The sequence below is a fragment of the Caretta caretta genome, chromosome 14 (assembly GCF_965140235.1).
Source record: "Caretta caretta isolate rCarCar2 chromosome 14, rCarCar1.hap1, whole genome shotgun sequence".
Taxonomy (NCBI): domain Eukaryota; kingdom Metazoa; phylum Chordata; order Testudines; family Cheloniidae; genus Caretta; species Caretta caretta.
Window position 1 is genome coordinate 40,526,645 of NC_134219.1, and position 15,211 is coordinate 40,541,855.

The 15,211-nt window shown below is 49.7% G+C and overlaps 1 protein-coding gene across 1 annotated transcript; it reads left to right on the forward strand.

Annotated features, from left to right (window-relative positions):
• The first annotated feature begins 6,102 nt into the window (after window positions 1-6,102).
• LOC125629611 (zinc finger protein RFP-like) lies at window positions 6,103-14,605 on the forward strand. Its single transcript, XM_048834990.2, has 7 exons — window positions 6,103-6,537; window positions 8,429-8,524; window positions 10,064-10,294; window positions 10,606-10,628; window positions 11,346-11,461; window positions 13,083-13,142; window positions 14,058-14,605. The coding sequence occupies exons 1-7, from the start codon at window positions 6,121-6,123 to the stop codon at window positions 14,603-14,605; spliced, it is 1,491 nt and encodes a 496-aa protein (XP_048690947.2). The 5' UTR covers window positions 6,103-6,120.
• Window positions 14,606-15,211: the final 606 nt, after the last annotated feature.

Below are 15,211 nucleotides of genomic sequence, written 5' to 3' on the forward strand. Positions count from 1 at the left end.
GATAAAGTAAAATGGAAGTAAGGAGAGAAGCCCAGGGAAAGAGTGGGGAGACTGAAATGAGAAGAGTGAAGGTGAAACAATCCTGAGAAGGGAAAATCTCATGAGGCACCGAGAGGGAAAGGGATACATTCAGCAGAGAGAACTGGGCACCTGCGTTGGAATGATCTGTGACACGGATTAGACAAGAGTTAGGGAGACTCAGGCCTGGTCTACACTTGAGGGGGGATCGATCTAAGATACACAAGTTCAGCTACGAGAATAACGTAGCTGAAGTCGACATACTTAGATCCACTTACTGCGGCATCTTCACGGTGGTGAGTCGATTGCTGCCGCTCCCCCGTCGACTTCGCCCGTGACTCTCGCGGGATTGGAGTACAGGAGTCGACGGAAGAACGCTGGGGGTCGATTTATCGCGTCTACACTAAATGCGATAAATCGACCCTTGCTGGATCGATCGCTGCCCACCGATCCGGCAGGTAGTGTAGACATACCCTCAGAGAACTAAACCGATGGAGAACGAGTGCTAGAGAAAACGCTGTGGAAAACTGGATGAAATGAAAGAAAAGTGAACAGGAAAGGGAAAGTGAGAGGGAGATGGAGATAGAGATGTATAAAATGTTTCTGAAAGTGAGACTGTAATTCCACCCCTTAATTCATGGACAGTGTCTCCACTTTAGTCCGTTTCAGAACAACACTTCAAATTTGTGGATGTTTTTGCCTTGTGGTCTGGTTATGAAAGTTCCCTCTCTGCTCCTTGTAAGCCTGCATTTACTTAAGGTCAATGAAACATATAAAACATGCTTCTTGTCTATATCCCTTTAATTTCCCACCTGTGACTTTTGAGGGCAGACATGGGATTCCCCCCCCCCCCCACATCCCGCCCCAAATTGGTTGAGTCAATGCAGCACTGTAAGCTGCCTTGTGTTGACCTAACTCTGTGGTGTAGACCAGACCTTCATTTCAAATGATCTCTCACAAGGCAGACTTTGTACAACCTTTATCATAATCCTGCAAAAGGGGAGAACACAGAGGTACAGCCCATCACACAGACATGGCGGGAACCAAGGAACACAATGAGACAGCCCTGGGCAGCATGATCAGCCGTGCTCTCAGCACACCAGCTGCCTCACCACTGCAAAGGTTTTTTGTAGGCATCCTGACAGAGGAGTGTTTCAAGCAAGGATCTGAAGGAGGTGTCAGAATGCCCACACGTTGTGGGCGAGCAGCAGAATCTAGCAATCTGTGTATCAACGGGGGATGGAGACAAGATCTTGTCTCTGAGGGCAGGTTTACATCACAAGGAAAAGTCAACCTAAGCTACGCAAGTTGTTAAGTTGAAGTAGCTTTGATCTACTTACAGTGGGGTCCATACCGCATTGGGTCAACAGGAGAAACTCTCCGGTCGACTCCCCTGACTCATCTCATTCTGGTAGAATGACCAGGGGTTGATTTGGTAGGTCCCCCGGTGGATCGATCACTGCAGCATCAATCCTGAAAAGCTCCATGCAGAGTTGTGGTTCTATGTAGCTATTTCAATATATTGATTAATGTTGCGGTAAAATTTTAGTGACAAGTCCCACAGCTGGGCTCCAGTTTTGTGGACGTGTAAAAATCCACCTGATTAAAGAAGCTAAATAAAGAGTAACATTTCACCTATGTTGGATCATATTAAAGAAGTTCTGTATTAAAATCACAAATGAGTTTGATTCCCCATAGTTTAAATTCCAGGGTATTACTAATTAAGAGGTCTCTTGGTTTTTGGTACTGTTTCTCTCCCTCTATGTGTGAAACTTGCAAGCTGCTAATTGTGTTAGTACATTCTAAGACAGTCTGTTCTCAAAACAATTCACAGAGAGAGAGACTCAAAGCAATACTCTGTAACAACAGAAACAGCACCCAGAGACTCCCCGCCCTTTTGTTGTATTAACAATTGTGATTAAAATAGAAATAGAGGATGTATGTGGATGGATGCTTGGTGTGGATAATAACTGAATGATCAGGGAGGTGCCAGCCTGAGAATCCAGTGTCCATCGGCTGAAGAAGGCGTCAAGTGGAAATAACCAGAGGACCCCCAGAGGGCAGACTGGAATCTACCCAACAGCCTCAAGAATGGGAGAACCAAAGAACAAGATAACATCTAGCAGCACGGAGCCGTCAGGAATGTGCTATCTGCTGATTGATTCAGCAACAGCATGAAGCAGCAATTCCCATAGACTGGCATAGGAAGAAATTCCTATAAAAATAGACTCTAAAAAGTGAGAACTTTGGGGTCTGATTCTGCAAACCAACTTCCAGGAGCATTAGATGAGCATCTGACAAGGCCCTGCTCCCTCCTCATGTCCAGACCACCTGGCCAGTGGCTTGGCATGAGCAACTCTAAGTCTGATAACTATGATAACAACCTTGCAGAACCTGTGTGTGTGTGTTTGTATGAATGAATGTGTGAATAAATATGAGATTGAATGGAATGTTATAGAGATAACTAACTGCTTACTATGATTCTTTCTGTATTCACAATAAATGTGGTATTTTGCCTTTTTCCCTTTAATAAGATCCTGCTGGTTTTTAATTTATTGGTATAACACCTAGACTTTGTATTAATCTTTAGCCTACATTTGTGGAGTGACATAAGATCTGACACCCATGAACAGAGCCACCATTTACTCAGAAAGGTGCAAAGGGGCCGTCCCCAACTGCCTATCTCAGGGCAGCTCTACGCTACAAATTTACAAAATTACGCCACGCTGCTGTGGTACTTCTCTAATCAGCTGGGCACTCTGCACCCTACAGTCAGAGGAGTTATATATTGTATCCTGCCACTTGTGATTTTTTTTATTACTATTATAACTCTGCTCTGCTTTGAAATACGGAGAGAAAGATCCAGGTACCTGACCCAGCAGCAGGGTGAACGTGTTTGATGGCTCGCTACACATCTGAAGAAATACATTCAGCAGCAACAGAGCAGCAGCGATTTCCTTCCCCTTAAAGAAAATCCTTCAGCCAGAGAACAGCTAGGCTGGGGTAGTCACAGGTGTGGCTCCGCTTTACTCACCTCAGTTGCTACACGATCTCCGTGAGCCACGTTGTTCAGTTCCTGCCACGTCGTTTCCAGGGAACTGGCTACATCCCCAGAAGCTTCAGTAGCTATCACGGCTTCTCCACCACACTTGAATTTCCTCTTCTCAGGTGGCTTCTTCCAGGCTCCCAGATGCACCCCGCCCTCCCCTGCGGCTGCTGCCTGAGCCCCTTGGGGTCTGCAGTTCTCTGTTTACCTGGGCAACGCAGGAGACCCAATGCCAGCTGCCCTCACATATGCTGCCCTCAGCCAAAAGGCCCCAGCCTGGCCTGGGGGCAGGGGTGCCGAGTTATTGGGGCCCGTGGTGCCCGGGCTCCAGCAAATTCAGGGCCGGGGCAGGGCGGCTTCACCCTCATTCGGGGCCAGGTCTCTCCCCCGGCCCTGCCTGCCATCCCTGCGCGCTTCCCCCAAGCGTCACTGCCTGCCCCGGGCAGCGGGTGCTTGCCCCCTGCAGCTCCAGGCTGCGCTCCCTGGCCGGCCACTGCTGCTGCTGGCTACAAGGGAGCAGCGCCAGGGCCAGGCTGAGGTGGCTGCTACACCTGCGGAGGGAGAAGGTGCATGGCAGCTCCATCCGCCCGGCAGGTGATTCCAAGTTGACTCTGGGTGGGGGGCTTATCCTGGCTGGACCTCCTGAGCAGCAGTCTGGGGGGGCTTGGGTGAGTGTCGTGCCAGGACGGGAGAGGAGGGGGACCGTTCCCCAGAGCTCACTGCTGTTGGTGGGAAGAGGGCTGTGGGGAGTCCTCTCTGGCCTCCAGCCCTGGGGCAGCCTGTCTGCTGCACCCCAAACTCCTCATCCATGGCCCAGCCCCACACCCCAACTCTTTGTCCCAGCCCCGTGCCCACACCGAGTACCCAAACTCCCTCCCAGAGCCTTAGGCGGGTGGGGGCGGGGAAGGAAACTCGACCCGTTCTGGGCCTCACCAAAAATTATACAACCCTGCCACCCCTGCCTGGGGGCGAGGGGAGCTCCTCACTTCATTGAGCCCTTGGTTTCTCCCCTGCGACTGCTGACAAAGGGGCCAATCAGCGCAAAAGTTGCTGGTTAGGTTTATGTGTGACAGGGAGACCTGCCCTGCTAGGGACCAGGCTAAGATCCCAGCACATTCCCCATAGGGCCCTGAACAGCCACACAGGGACCTTCAGCCACTGCCCACATAGGTGGGGTTTCGGTTATTAAACTTGAGCCAACCAGCTGGGGGAGCTGCTGGGGAGGAAGCAATGTCACCAGCTTAGAATCCAAACAGACTCTTTTTTACTGTATTTCCCCACCAGATGAGGAGCAGGGACTGGCAGAGATTGTGGGCGAGGGAGAGATGTTTGTTTCTCATCTGGTCCTCCCAAGGGATCTGATTAGAAGCAGCGGTCACAGGTGGAGAAGTTTCTCTTGGGAACACAAACAGACCAGGAGAGGGGAAGGGCTGTGGTCAGCTGGGCCCTGAACACAGACTGTGACTGCATTCAGAGGCAGCCTGAGTATTCTAGAGCAGGCCTGAGAAAATCATCTATTTTCAGTCTCACCATGTACTCGATTCCTGTCGACTGTGATCCCCTGACTCTGCACAGGGCTGGCCCAGTGATTGTGGGAGGGTCAGTGAGAGGTTTATTAGACAAACTTTGTTGATGTATTTTCCCTGCGTGTATCTTTGTCTTTATCCTCCTGTGATGGGGTGTGCATACCCCCCACTAGGCAAGAAAGAGTTAACCCAACACTATGGATGGTGGAAGTCTCACCCCTCAGATCATGCTGGCCATGTGCCCAGGCTGACCACCGAGGATCCTGCCCAGGAGTGGACTCGGAAGCCTAGGGAGCTAGCCTCACTGAAGAGCTCAGAGACCCCAATGACATACGGACGCCGGCTTCAGGGGACACGGTAGGAAGTGGCCCAGGGAGGTGGCGCGAGTGGTATCTCCCACCCAAGGAAGGTCAGCATGTTGCGGTGGGACCCCTGCTGACTGGGGGGTGACCGCACTCACCGCTGACTGGGCCCTGGGCCAGGACCCGGGGGAGCAGGGAGGGCTCAGGGCCCCCTATCCCGGCAGTCACCTCCCCCGGCCACTGGTCATGCAGCTCTCAGCCTAGGGATAGTTGGGTAGATTGTAACAGATAGTTGGGATAGTTGGGTAGCAACACAACCACACCCTGCCCCAAAAGGGGATGGGGTTTCCATACACCGTGACACCTCCTTTCCCAGGCTCCTAACGCAGACAGAAAGTCTGGTCCGGTGGTTTAACTCTTCACTTGGAAGACCCAGGTTCAATTCCCTGCTCTGTAACAGTCTTCCTGCGCGGCTTCACGCAGTCACTTCTCTGCTCTGCGCCGGGTGTTCCTCTCTTTGAAATGGGGTCACAGCACTTCCCCACCTCACAGCAGTCTTGTGAGGCTAAACATATGGTACAGGGATGGGAGGCAGAGAAGGACCTTCAATAGTCAGAAATAGAGCCATTTCTTTTCCACATCAAATCACTCTGGGGTTGCCACAAATTCTCATGATTTCATCTCGAGTCTTTCAGTACCCGGTGTGTTTCCTAAAAATCCCCAGCTCCTAGAATCCTGTGATACCATGAGAATCTCAGCTCCCGTTTGAATAAAATGGGAAGCTTCTTGGTCACATGGCAGAGTAGAAAAGGTTGAGAACGTGACCAGAGTGAAACCTTGTCACTCAGAAACAAAAGGAACAGTTTATGTTTTCTGGCCTGAGTTCTCCAGCTAAGGTCTAAGAACCTAAATATAAAAACAAACATTCTCCTTTATCTTTTTTGATGAAGAGTAAGATCTTTTCCCCTGCTTCTGCAGGCTCAGCATCACGGATGCCCCTGTCAAGTCCCACACAAGCTAAAGGACTGATTGCAGGATCAAAGCTCTAGTGGCACATTTTTCACTAAAGCCTCCAGGGCTGAAATTCACAATGGGCTCATTCCTGCTTAGCCAACAGCACGAGTCAGTTCCAGGAAGGGAAACACCCAGTTGTTGCTGCAGGTGAGGCATAGTGTGAACTCAGGAAATTGAAACATAAGTTACCCTGTTACACTGCCCAGAGGGAGCCATGGCTGCAGAGAACCCCGTGAAAAGTCTCCAGGAGGAAGCGACATGTCCCGTCTGTCTGGAGTATTTCAGAGAACCTGTCACTCTGGAGTGTGGGCACAATTTCTGCCGAGCCTGCATCGCCCAGTGCTGGGTGGGATCCGATACAGCCGCCTCCTGCCCTCAGTGCAGAGAAACTGTGCAACAGAGAAACCTCAGGCCCAACAGGCAGCTGGCAAATGTTGTAGAAATTGCCAAACGGCTAAGTTTACAGGCAGCGAAAGGAGCAAGAGGGGACGGGGTGTGTGGGGAACACCAGGAGGCTTTGAAACTGTTCTGTGAAGAGGATCAAACCCCCATCTGTGTGATCTGCAGAGAGTCCCGGGCTCACCGCGCTCACACGGTGGTTCCCATACAGGAAGCTGCCCAGGAGTACAAGGTACCGAGTTGCTATCCAGTCTAATGGGTAATAACTTAGGCTTTTAATTACAGATTACTGGCATCACAAGTTGCCCGAAACAGGTGTAACTATGTTATTCAGCTGTGTGTAGCCTTCACTGCATGAAAGAGGCTGTACAAATTAATGAGACTCCAGCCTGACGAGAAAGGCAACAAAGGAGGATTTTAAATTTGTCTGATGTGGGAAAGTTTTCTTTAAGCAGCTGAATCTTTTCAAACCCGGCTCCCACCAGTGAACTAAGGGAACTTTCTGTAGCCTGGAAGCTGTTAAATGATCAGTGAGGTTTGACTCACAAGAGCTGCCGGTCGGTCTATGTGACAGTGCTGCATTCAAGCTGGAGAAGCGGGAGTTACAAGCTGTGGCTGTTATTACTGATTTATCACAGAGTTTATTATTGTTATTTGCATCCCATCAGCCCCTACAGACCCCAGATGAGCGCTGGCCTCAATTGTGGGAGTCCCTGCACAAACCCCAGTGCGGGACAATCCCTGCCCCGAGCCATTTACAGTCTAACTGGACAAGAGAGACAAAGGGTGGGAGGGGAAACCGAGGCAGAGTGAGGGGAAGTGCCTTGTCCAAGATCACTCAGTGGGTCAGTGGCAGAGCTGGGTATAAATCCCGCTTTTCCAAGGCCCAGTCCAGCGTCCTAACCACTAGGCTACAGTGCCCCCCTCAGCAGCACTGAGCAGTGATGAAGTGCGGCCATTAGCAGGGAAAGACTCCTTGAGAAAGGCCTCGGGCCCAGCAGCGAGAGGAGGTTTCTCACTGGGATTCTGAACTCCCGTGTTGCTCCATGAGGGGTTAAACTCAGATGCTGCCAGCCTGCACTAAAGCAGATCACTGGGCTAAACACCATGTGGACCCCGAGCACTTTCAGTCCACACACAAAAGGGCTCCAAACAGCTCAGGTCCATGCCAAGTACCACTGGGATTGCACTGGGTTGCAGCAAAACTAACCCCAGGCTGGAGCTGACCGGTGTCAGTCTGACCTGTTCTGTTGTGTATGTGGGCAAGGACTAGCCAGCATGGTTCTGTTAGTCCCATGCTGCAGCTTATGCAAATCTCTCAGAATCCACCGCTTCCTGGACCTTTGCTGCGGACGGTGGGGTAGCTACTCAGAGGCCATTGCCAGGGAAAGGGGCTAGGACAGCACGAGGGCAAACCCCAGCTGTTCCTAACACAAATCAACACATCTAATGGGGTTTGCCCTAGGCCTTAGATCAGTGCTGTCCAACCAGTCCAATCCCCAGGCTTCAGGGCTGAAAGCCAATGGAGTTGGGTTCCTTTGAGCATCCCAGCTTATATGGCTGCCCCAGAGGCTTCTGGGATTGATATCACTGTTTCTTAAATCTGCTCAAAAACAGCTTTATAGATTTACCACCATGTGACACCAGTTTCCTGCCGGTTTAAATTGATGGCAAAAGTGGACGTAATAACTCAACTCTGAATATAAAACACTCCCAGTTTCCACAAATAAAGTTTCATTTCCTTGGTGTCGCTGATGTTCTACATCTAGAAGAACCCACTGTTGTACACAGTGTTGTTGTAACCATGTTGGTCCCGGGATATTAGAAAGACAAGGTAGGTGAAGTAATATCCACTCATGGCCAGCTTCTGTGGGTGAATGACAAGCCTTTGAGCTTGGCAGAGCTTAGGTCTAGGAAAGAGTATGTTCCCCAGAGCTGAGCTCTGTGTAAGCTCGAAGGCTTGCCTCTCTCACCAACAGGAGTTCGGCCAATAGAAGATGTTACCTCCCCCACCTAGTCTAGCTAGGAAGACGGACATATCTTGCATTTTAGGTGGAAAAACGCCCCCTACAAACGCACAGTCAGCCTCAAAATGAACCCACCAAATCATTTCTGTTTGTCAGGACAAAATCCAGGCCCATTTGCAGACTCTGAGGGAAGAGAGAGAAAAGCTGCTGGGATTTAAAGAGGCTGGAGAGAAGAGAGGCCAGGAGTATCTGGTAGGTGCCAGTTATTCTTTGTTGTGGTTCAAATGCAAGACAAACAAAGCTTTTAGCGAGCAAGCAGGCTGGTCTGCCGTGTCGGCTTTCCACCCTCTCTTTTATTCTCCTTCTACTCATGCACATTATATACTCCAACAGCAAAAGGAAAACAGCAAAAGGAATAATATGACTTTGATTAATATTCTTATTTACCAGCTTCTATCTACTACATTCCTTGCTCTCGGGCCTTGAGCCCAGTCCGGGGAGGCTTCCCACGGTTCATGTCCTCTGGGCGACTTCCCATGGTTCATGTCCTTGGAAGGAGCAGTGTGTGCACTGCTCCTACACAACATTCAGGGTGTGCCCTGAATGTTTCCTAGTGCATGAACCCTGCATGAACCCTTCAATTCTTCACCTGCCGGGACAGGGAGATGGGAGGGTTGTTGTTGGTCAATTTCTCTGTGGCCTTGGTGAATGTGGTCTTGTGTGTGTTTCTCTATGATCATGGGATACTCTAAGTGTGTGTGTGTGTGTGTGTACACAAGTGTGTGTATCACAAATGTTCTCTCCCCGGAGAAAGACAACAGCATCTTCTGCAGCATCTAAGATGTGTTTTAATTAATGAGGTAATTACTGTTCCTTGTGACGTTTACAAAACTTCTCCCACACTGCACTCCAGCCGGAGGCCCAATGTCTACACAGCTGTTGTTGGTGCGGTAGCATGAGCTGCAAGAGCCTGAGTGTTGCCCTGGGCTTGGAGGCCAGCTGCTGTGTAGATGTACCCCCTGAGGCCATCGGACACAGTGTCCAAACCACATCAGATATGGAGACATCCCTTTAAGAGACATTGGGGCCAAATGGGAAGCTGTAAGAAAATCCTCTCCCGTGTGATGAGAATGTAGTGTCCAGTGCCACGATGTGAAAGATTTTGAACCCCCGATTTTGAACCCCAGTCCACAGGTCCCAGATGATCACCACAACCCGACCGCTCTCCAGAGCCAGCAGGGGAGGGGCTAGTGGAACTCTGGCCCACCAGAAGATCTGCCTACGAAGCTCCTGATTGGAGCAGACGTTTGGATGCATGAATTACGCCAGCAGGAGTCATGGAAAGTTGTCCAAACAACTGAGTGAACTCCTGATCTGCTGCTGGACTGGCCCTGAACTCTAGCTTTGCCCTGGCATTGTTCCTGACTCAGGTCTGACCTGCAGTACTGCTATCTGACTCCAGCTTGACCCTTCGCGAGGGTGCCTGACTCCGACTCCAGGCCTGATCCCCCGTGTGACTCCAGACACTGATTCTGGCTCAGGCTTTGGCATGACTCCTGGTCTTGACTCCATCCTCAGCCCTTGGTGAGATCCTGACTTTGACTCAGGTCTGACTTTGGCTGTAGTTCCTGACTTCCAACTGCAGCTCTGAGCAATAGGCCTGATGGCTCATGTCCTGGTCCCTACACCGATGTCTTAGTGATTGTAAAGAAACTCTCTCTTGTAAGACTGTATGAAAGGCCCTCAGGCTTCATCCATGTTCCTGACCAGCCCTTTCCTTATTTATTCTAGAAACAGACAGAAACAAAGAGGCAGAAGATTGTGTCTGAATTTCAGAAACTACGGTGGTTCCTGGAGGAACAAGAACGACTCCTGCTGGCCCAGCTGGACAAGCTGGATGAGGAGATTGTGAAGATACAGAATGAAAATGTCAGTAAGCTTTCCAAGCAGATTTCCCATCTCAGTGATCTGATCAGTGAGATGGAGGGGAAGGGTCAGAAGCCAGCGAGTGAATTCCTGCAGGTGAGACTGAGTGAGAAACATCCCAGATCCCCACACAGGGAAGGGAGGGCTCCTGAATCATAAGCAATGGGGTCCAGCAGTCAGAGATCTCGGTGTAACTTGGCGTGTGCATTCCTGACGTGTGAATGACTATTGTTCTTTACAGAGTTACAGACACAGAGATATTAGAGATGGAAAAGCCCGATTAGCTCAGCTAATTCATGGCTCTGGGTCAGGGCAGGGGCTCTTTTCCCCGTACTTGCTAAATCCCTTCCCTAGGATCCCCTGTGTGTGTCAGATGGGACTGAGATTCTTTTCTCTCTCTCCTCTAGGATGTCAGAAGCATCTTGAGCAGGTACGTGGCTCTCCCTCACTCCCCCTCACACTTCACAATACTGAGAATAACCAGCTCCAAGCTCTGAGCCACATCTCCACAGGGCTCTGCAGCCAAATGTGTGAGGAAAGGTCATATTTTGAATACAAATCTCTCTGACCAACTTCATCCTCAGGTTCTCACCCTTTTATAGAAGACTCGGGAGTTCTCCATTCAGTGGGAAAGACTGACCTCAAGTATTTCCTAGCGATGTCACCTCCCTGGGGGACTGGCTGCCTCAGGATTGTGGGGATGGAATATGGGCCTGTCACTGCTGGGGCACTGGTCACCATTCAGCCCAGGGCAGCAATGGTCACGAGATTTTCCCTCCTGATATCTGTATGGAATGAGCTGGGGAAGGGGGAGTTGGTGTCTCAGTGTAGTTCCTAGTGGACAGATTTCTACAGCACTTTGCATGGGAACCTCCTGTCCCTCAGAGCATGGAAGCCAAGAAGTGAATTGGCCACGGAGGCTCAATTCCCTTCTTATCTCCAGAGCTGGTCTCTCCAGGCGAGAGCTGAAGAAGATTAATGGGACCTTAAGTGGGAATGTTTCACGGCCATGGGCTGTGTTGCACCTGCTCCAAGGCTGGGAGATGTAGATGAATTGTAACTCCAGGCCCATTAGAGCAGCGACTCAATAGTCAGAACTTATGAGTCACTCCATGAAATAAAACCACGTGACGTTGTTTCTGTCTAGGTGTGAGAAGGGGAAGTTCCAGCAGGCCGTGGAGATTTCTCCTGAACTGGAAGTGAGACTCAGTGGTTTCTCCCAGAAAACTATTGCTGTAATGGAGACTTTGAGGAAGTTCAAAGGTACCGAGAAGGGATCTAGGAGGGGAAACTAGGATGAGCCTCTGAGACTGGGGGAGGAGAATGGCTCTGGCCAATTGGTTCAGAATTAGATGATGGATCTATTTAGTTGTTGGGTGAGAATGCCACACACTTTGGGTGCAAGACACTCAGGTTGATTAATTCATACCTTTATTTCTACGAAAAGCCTGCCTTGCAATGATAATTACTGTTAAAGTAAGAAATTACTCATAGACTTTAAGGCCAGAAGGGACCATGATGATCATCTAGTCTGACCTCCTGCTCATTGCAGGCCTCAGAACTTCGCCCACCCACTCCTACACTTGACCCCTAACCTTTGGCTGAGTTACTGAAGTCCTCAAATCATGGTTTAACAACTTCAAGATACAGAGAATGCACCATTTATTCTAGTTTAATATCTGCTAACGATCCATGCCCCACACCGCAGAGGAAGGCGAAAAACCCCCATGCTCTCTGCCAATCTGACATCAGGAAAAATTCCTTCCCGACCCCAAATATGGTGGTCAGTTGGACACTGAGCATTTTAGCAAGACCCAACAGCTAGACACACCCGGCAAAGAATTCTCTATAACTCAGAGCCCTCCCAAACTACTGCCCCATCACCAGCCCTTGGGATATTTGCTACTTGCCATCGCATATAGAAAGAAGAGTTGTCCAGTTCCCTTCTCCTGGGGCATAGGCGGGTCACAGGGGATTTCTCCTATGAAGCTCTGACTATCCCTTACAATTATACACATCCAAATTACATATTTATTAGTTCTTTTCCAATCACCTTTGAGTGTTATTTAATATTCATATCTTATATAACTCACACAATTCTCATGCATGAACTTTTTTATTGGCAGGGCTTTGCGCTCCAAGATATATTCATGTTATTCTCTTTTCTCATTGGTTTATTACCGCTAATTATGCATAGCTCACTTTGACCCTTTCCTCCACATAGGAATTTTTGGACTTTGCTTATCGCTCTGGGTAGTACATTTTGGGTGTCTGTTCTCCTTAAGCATATTATGTGGGACAAAGAGGAATTTGAACCACACAGTAACTTAGGAACACATCACTTGATAAGGGAATTGTTGCCTTAAGTGACCTTCTTATGTCAAGCAAACTGCTAATCAGGCCAAAGCCAAGTCAGTCAGTATAAATGCTGAGTAAACAGACCCAACAGCTCACAATTAGAACCAGGATTTTGCAAACTCTCAACATCCTGTTAGTGTCAAAGGGACCAAAGTGGATAAAGTTACTTTTATGCCAAAGTCTTTGCATGATCTGGGTCTAGGTTACGACAAAAGGCAGCAAGCAAACCAGCTGGAATCTGAAGGGTGGGAGGGGTTGATGAGGAGAAAGTAAATCTGTTTTATGGATTATGTGTCTTGGGATGGTTGTGAGGCTGCAAGGATGTTGGTTCCATTGCTGAGAGATACCTGAATGAGAGAGGAAAGAGAAGGTTTCAGATTAGTTTATATTAAATATGTGAGTGTGTCTCTGGGCCTCTCTGTCTGTTTCTCTGTCATGATGAAAACTGTCTAGGAGTTCAGAGTGGGGATGCTGTCATAAATATGAAAGCCTGAAATCTCGTCTCTTTTCTCCTTTCCACCACCAGACACTCTGCTGTCTGCACTGGAGACACTAAGAGGGGAACCCCTCGGAGCACACAGACAGGGTGAGTTTGCAGGTGGAGATTGTCTTTAAATTACGAGAAAATTCCAGTGAAAACATCTTCATGGGATTGTAGCTAAAGTTACCAATCAAACCGACACCGCCCACGACACACACAGCCCCATAAATAAGCACATTAAACAGGGAGGAGATCCCATGCTGAAGTCACACAAACACTCGTGACACTGACTTTGATGCTGCGTTCATGCCCAAACAGATGAATAGAAACAGTGGCACGGAGCAGCACCTGAACAGAGCTCTTTGCCCTGAGGGCTGACACATCCCTCTGCTCTACCCTGGTGCAAGAGGTCTCCCCATAGCTCTTCTCCAACATCCTGCCTTTCCTCTGGGCAGGGCAGGGCTCTCCCATTGGAGCTGCTCACTGCTTCCTGCATTGGGGAGACGCTCTCCCTCCGAGGCTGTCAGCTCCTCCCTTCTCTCTGGGCTGGGGATGGGGCTCCCCAATCCAATGCCACCTCCTACTCACTGGTGTTAAGCGGCTCTTCCCCAGTGCTGCACCTTCCTCTCTGTTCCCTGGCCTGGGAGTGGAGGCTGCATTAGGGGTTTATAGTTTCCCTCTGCTGTGGGGTTTATAGCTGGCCTGGTACCTGCCTCCTCTGCTCCTTTCTCGCTAAAACCTTCTTGACACCTTCCTGGCTGTGTCTCTGATGCTGGGAGTGGAGCAGCCCCAGCAGGGGACCCCTGCAAGGAAATGAGAAACCAGTAAAGTGGCTCCTATTAAACAGGCTGAAGAACTGCAGTGACATCTCTGCTCAATCTCAGGTGCCCAGGACAGAGGCAGCTCCCTGGGATCCAGGCCTGTCCCAACCAGAACGGGGCTGCTGGGGAGAGTGAGAAATGGTCCCAGCCTCCCCCAGGGCTGAGCTCTGCCCCTAACACTCTGATTCTCTCTCCCCAGTGAATGTGACTCTGGATCCTGACACGGCTCATCCCATCCTCATCCTGTCTGAGGATCGGAAAAGTGTGAGATGGGGAGACACACGCCAGCATCTGCCCAAAAACCCTGGAAGATTTGACTCTGATCCCTGTGTGCTGGGCTGTGAGGGATTCACCTCAGGGAGACATTGCTGGGAGGTGGAGGTGGGGGATGGGCGATTCTGGGCCGTGGGGGTGGCCAGGGAATCTGTGAGGAGGAAGGGAGGGATCAGCTGTAGCCCTGAGGAGGGGATCTGGGCTGTGCGGCGGTGGTGGGGTCAGTTCCGGGCTCTCACCTCCCCTGTGACCCCCCTGCCCCTGAGCCGGGTCCCCAGCAGGATCCGGGTTTGTCTGGACTGTGACCGGGGGCAGGTGATATTTATCGATGCTGGTGATGGGGCCCCGATCTTCACTTTCCCCCCAGCCTCATTCAATCGGGAGAGAATCCGACCCTGGCTACAGGTCTGGGACCCAGACACCCAGCTCAGATTGTGTTCCGGAGATGGGGTGGGGTGGGCAGGGCCGGCTTGACTTTTTGTGCCGGCACCAAACCTATTTGTGGGGCCCCCTGGGGAATGAAAGGGCCAGGGGCAAGAGCACAGCAGGCAGGGTGGATTTGATTTAAATCATGATTTAAATCACCTCTCAGGAAGACTCAATTTAATCATGGTTTCTACATAAAAGTACATTCTTGTTGGTTGTTACAACCTTAATACATATTCTTCACAACTCAGAGATAGATGCAGGTTTCATTTTTAGAAGGCACGCACTATACAATTGTAAACAGTGATTTATTTTGAAAACTTTTCAGGTGAGTTTTACAGCTATATCAGACAATGAATGATTGTTTGGTTATTTCATTTTCCAAAGGTAATTGAAGCAGATATTTGTGAAGTCACTGGGAGGTGAACTACCTCCCGTTCAACAGGTTAATCATTAATATTTGGAGGATTTTCTTGCACGGCTGTATTAGGAGGAGGACATCACGGACAGACATTTAAATTATTTTATTTAACTAAAAGAACAACGTTAAGTATTCTGGATTTTTTTTCTTCAACAGAAAACATATAATATTTTAACAAAAAAGCATATATCCCTCACTTCTCACATTTATCTCCAGCCTTCTTGTCCTGGTCC